This window comes from Triticum aestivum, chromosome 1D, assembly GCF_018294505.1.
Source record: "Triticum aestivum cultivar Chinese Spring chromosome 1D, IWGSC CS RefSeq v2.1, whole genome shotgun sequence".
Taxonomy (NCBI): Eukaryota; Viridiplantae; Streptophyta; class Magnoliopsida; order Poales; family Poaceae; genus Triticum; species Triticum aestivum.
This window is the reverse complement of record NC_057796.1, coordinates 278586600-278589858: the sequence shown is the minus strand read 5'-3', so window position 1 is coordinate 278589858 and position 3259 is coordinate 278586600. Positions and strand designations below refer to the sequence as shown.

At 55.2% G+C, this 3259-nt stretch overlaps 1 protein-coding gene across 1 annotated transcript; it reads left to right on the top strand.

The window, feature by feature from the left end:
* Nucleotides 1-382: 382 nt before the first annotated feature.
* LOC123181462 (uncharacterized) lies at nucleotides 383-2626 on the top strand. Its single transcript, XM_044593721.1, has 2 exons — nucleotides 383-690; nucleotides 1310-2626. Exons 1-2 carry the CDS (start codon nucleotides 631-633, stop codon nucleotides 2048-2050), a joined length of 801 nt encoding a protein of 266 aa, XP_044449656.1. The 5' UTR covers nucleotides 383-630; the 3' UTR covers nucleotides 2051-2626.
* Nucleotides 2627-3259: the final 633 nt, after the last annotated feature.

Below are 3259 nucleotides of genomic sequence, written 5' to 3'. Positions count from 1 at the left end.
ACCCCCAAGGAAGAAGAAGGGTTTGGGTGCACCGCGCCGTGTGCCCCATGCATTTTGCCTGCCCCTTCACTAACCATCAGACCACAAACCTGAGGTCACGGAGCAGGAGGCTTAATCAATCAATTAATCAATCCGGCACTTCGCTTTCAATCCCTGTTAGTAATCAAATGCGAGGGAGGGAATTGAAGGCCGCTTTGCGAATAACGCATCTGCCGCTGCTAATTAAGCCCGATCAATTAATTAATCCGGGGTTTAGGAAGAGCGGCCACCATACCACCACAGACACAGAGAGGAGAGGGGGAAGACGACTTGGTTTGGTTGGGTCTGGCGGCCCGGGTGGACGGCTGACTGACTTGGGACGATAAGAACGAGACACGCGCACTCGGAGGGAGAGACCCCTCCCATTCCCATTCCCCTTCCCCTTCCGTTCCGTTCTACTAAACCCCTCCTTCGTCTACTTCTAGACTCCCAGCACCTGCCCGCCTGCCCATCCGTCCATATATCGCTTCTTCCGCCGCTCCGCTTCCCTTCCACGCGCACCAACCGCCGCCTGCTCTTCGATTCCCCCGAGGCCCCAGCAGGAGCAGCAACCCCTTCTTCTGCTTCTTGTTCTTGGTGCGGTGCGCGGGCATGGCCATCGACCACGAGTCGCCCTTCAAGGAGCTCCGCCTCAAGAACAGGAGGATCATGGTAATTGACTAACCCACCCTCCTCCCCTTTCCCCCTACCTAGCTGCGATGGCATATCGCCATTCCTCTCCTCTCCTGCTTGATTGGTAGTAGTAGTAGTAGTTTCTTGGCTCGTGTGCGCGTTTCTTTTTGCTTCGTCCGGGGTGGAGGAATGAGGGGAACTGGTTGCGTTACTGTTGCATCGGGCGTGCGGATTGCTGTTCCTGCTGCTGCGGGAGCGGGATCAGTTCGTGTCAATCCTGTGAGGAATGACGGTCAAAGCATTGATTGATTCCTGAGGTTTCTCTGCCTTGTGCGTTAACCCCGGCCACCCACCCTTCTTCTCCCCCGCCCCCTGATTAACGGTGGCGTTTCTGTTTTGGTTCTGCGTCCTCTCTCTGCTCCAGCATTTGGATTGGATGCCCTGGAATTTGGTACCAGTCCTAGCCTTTATGTTTTCTTCTGTTTCTTCTCTTTGGTTGATTGATTGATAAGTAAGTCGTACTAGATTTCTGGCAATCTTGTCAGCGTTCAGATGAGATCGATTTCTTGAGGTTCCTTTCCTGTCAGGATGCCAATGTTTCCATCGCTGAACGTTTCTTGTTGAACTGACCAATCTTTCTTGTGGTTGTCGTGCGCAGGGAGGCGGCGCCCCTGAGCCGGACGAAGAGGAGGCGGAGGCGCAGGTGGCGGCGGCGGCGGGGGAGGAGGAGCAGTGGCCGCAGTGGCTGCGCCCGCTGCTGTCCGCGCGCTTCTTCGCGCAATGCAAGACGCACACCGAGTCGCACCGGAGCGGCGAGTGCAACATGTTCTGCCTCGACTGCGCCGCCGGGGCGGCCGCCGGCGCGGCGGCGCTCTGCTCGCTGTGCCTCGCGCACGCGCACCGCGGCCACCACACCATCCAGATCCGCCGCTCCTCCTACCACGACGTCATCCGGGTGTCGGACATCCAGCGCTTCATGGACATCGCCGGCGTGCAGACCTACGTCATCAACAGCGCGCGCGTCGTCTTCCTCAACGAGCGCCCCCAGCAGAAGCAGCCCGGCAAGGCCGGCGGCGGCGCCGGCGGCGCCAACCTCTGCGAGGTCTGCAGCCGCAGCCTCCTCGACAACTTCCGCTTCTGCTCCCTCGGCTGCAAGGTCGCCGGCTGCTCCTCCGACGGGGGCGGCAACGACAAGGCGAGGATGATGCGGGCCAGCAGGCCCGGCCGCGCCAAGGGCTCGTCGGACTCCGAGGCGGCCTCCTCCTCCTCTCCTCTGCGCAATGCCGCCAGGCAGAGCTTCACGCCGTCCACGCCGCCGCCGCCTCCGCCTCCAGCGGCCAAGCGGCGCAAGGGCATCCCGCACCGCGCGCCGTTCGGCAACCTCATCATCGACTGCTAGGCGCGCACCACCCCGCCATTGACAAAGCTGCGACCCACACGCCCAGTTGCAGAGTGAATGGAGCGAGAAAGCGGCCACCACTTCGGTGCCCGCCATTGCCTTCGGTTGTGCTTCTCGATGTGGATTCCACCATTAGCTTTTCAGGGAGAAAGCAGGCAGGCAAGAAAGGGAGGTGGATGGATGGAAACACAGCTGAAAAAGCACCAGCCTTTTCTTACTGCTTATAATCATCATCATCATCACTAGGACAGAAACCAAAAATTACCACACCACAGAGAGATTACTGTATATGATTATGGCCCTGCTCTACTATTTCTACCACACTAGACTTGAGTTTTGTGATAAATGTTTTGAGGTAATACCAGGCAATGCGCCAGTGGTCAGCTAGCTAGAGTAATAAGCAATTGCCACTTGTTAATCAGGTTTTGTGATAGCTTGTGCTTTCTTCATCTGTAAATATGGAGTGCTGGGAGAGGATGACTGCTTGTTAGAAAATATGGTGTTGCTCAACCTTCAATCTTCTTTCCATATGGGTCAATGGCCAGTTTCTGGATTAATTATTATTATTATTATTCATCTCTCTTGTTGATCCTTCCTTAACTGCGAGGCATCTGCAAACTTGCTTGACGTTGATGTTGGCAATTAGCTGACGCTGTCACGTTAATGCCGCCCCCTACAAGCAAAGCCGCACAGCTTGCGTTGATGCACGGGCAGCACGAATGTGACGGCCTGATTAATTATAATTATCACTACCAATTAATCGGCTTCTTGTTCTTGTTCCTGTGGCTGCGGTTGCGGCATTAAACTAAGCTGAATTTGAAGGCTTCTGATATGATGGCGATTCGCCGGTCGACCGAGCAGCCGTATATTATTGCTGAAGCCGACGCGGAACGAGAACGAGAATTGTTTGCACCCAAGAGGGGAGATGCCACATTTTTCTTCAATTGGAACCAAGTAATCGCACAAGCATCTTGCCATCTCCGTGGTGCTGCAACTTTGCATCGACCTTTGCTGCCGCAAGAATCGCCCGTCTTTGGTCTCGCTGTCTTCAGAGAATACGGACACATTGTGGTAGTGTGCGTTGCAAATTGCAATGTGTTTGTGTGAATTGGAACGAACATTGGGAGGTAGCAGAGACTTTTTCTTCTAGTTTTATATATGAAAGCAGCAACGAAAGCCCTCTTTCAGTGGGGTGGATATCGACGTTGA

Excerpts from the sequence above, each read along its gene's own strand:
- LOC123181462 (XM_044593721.1), top strand. The coding sequence starts at position 631 with ATGGCCATCGACCACGAGTCGCCCTTCAAGGAGCTCCGCCTCAAGAAC. Across the intron at positions 691-1,309 it reads TCAAGAACAGGAGGATCATG|GGAGGCGGCGCCCCTGAGCC; the intron begins GTAATTGACTAA and ends TGTCGTGCGCAG.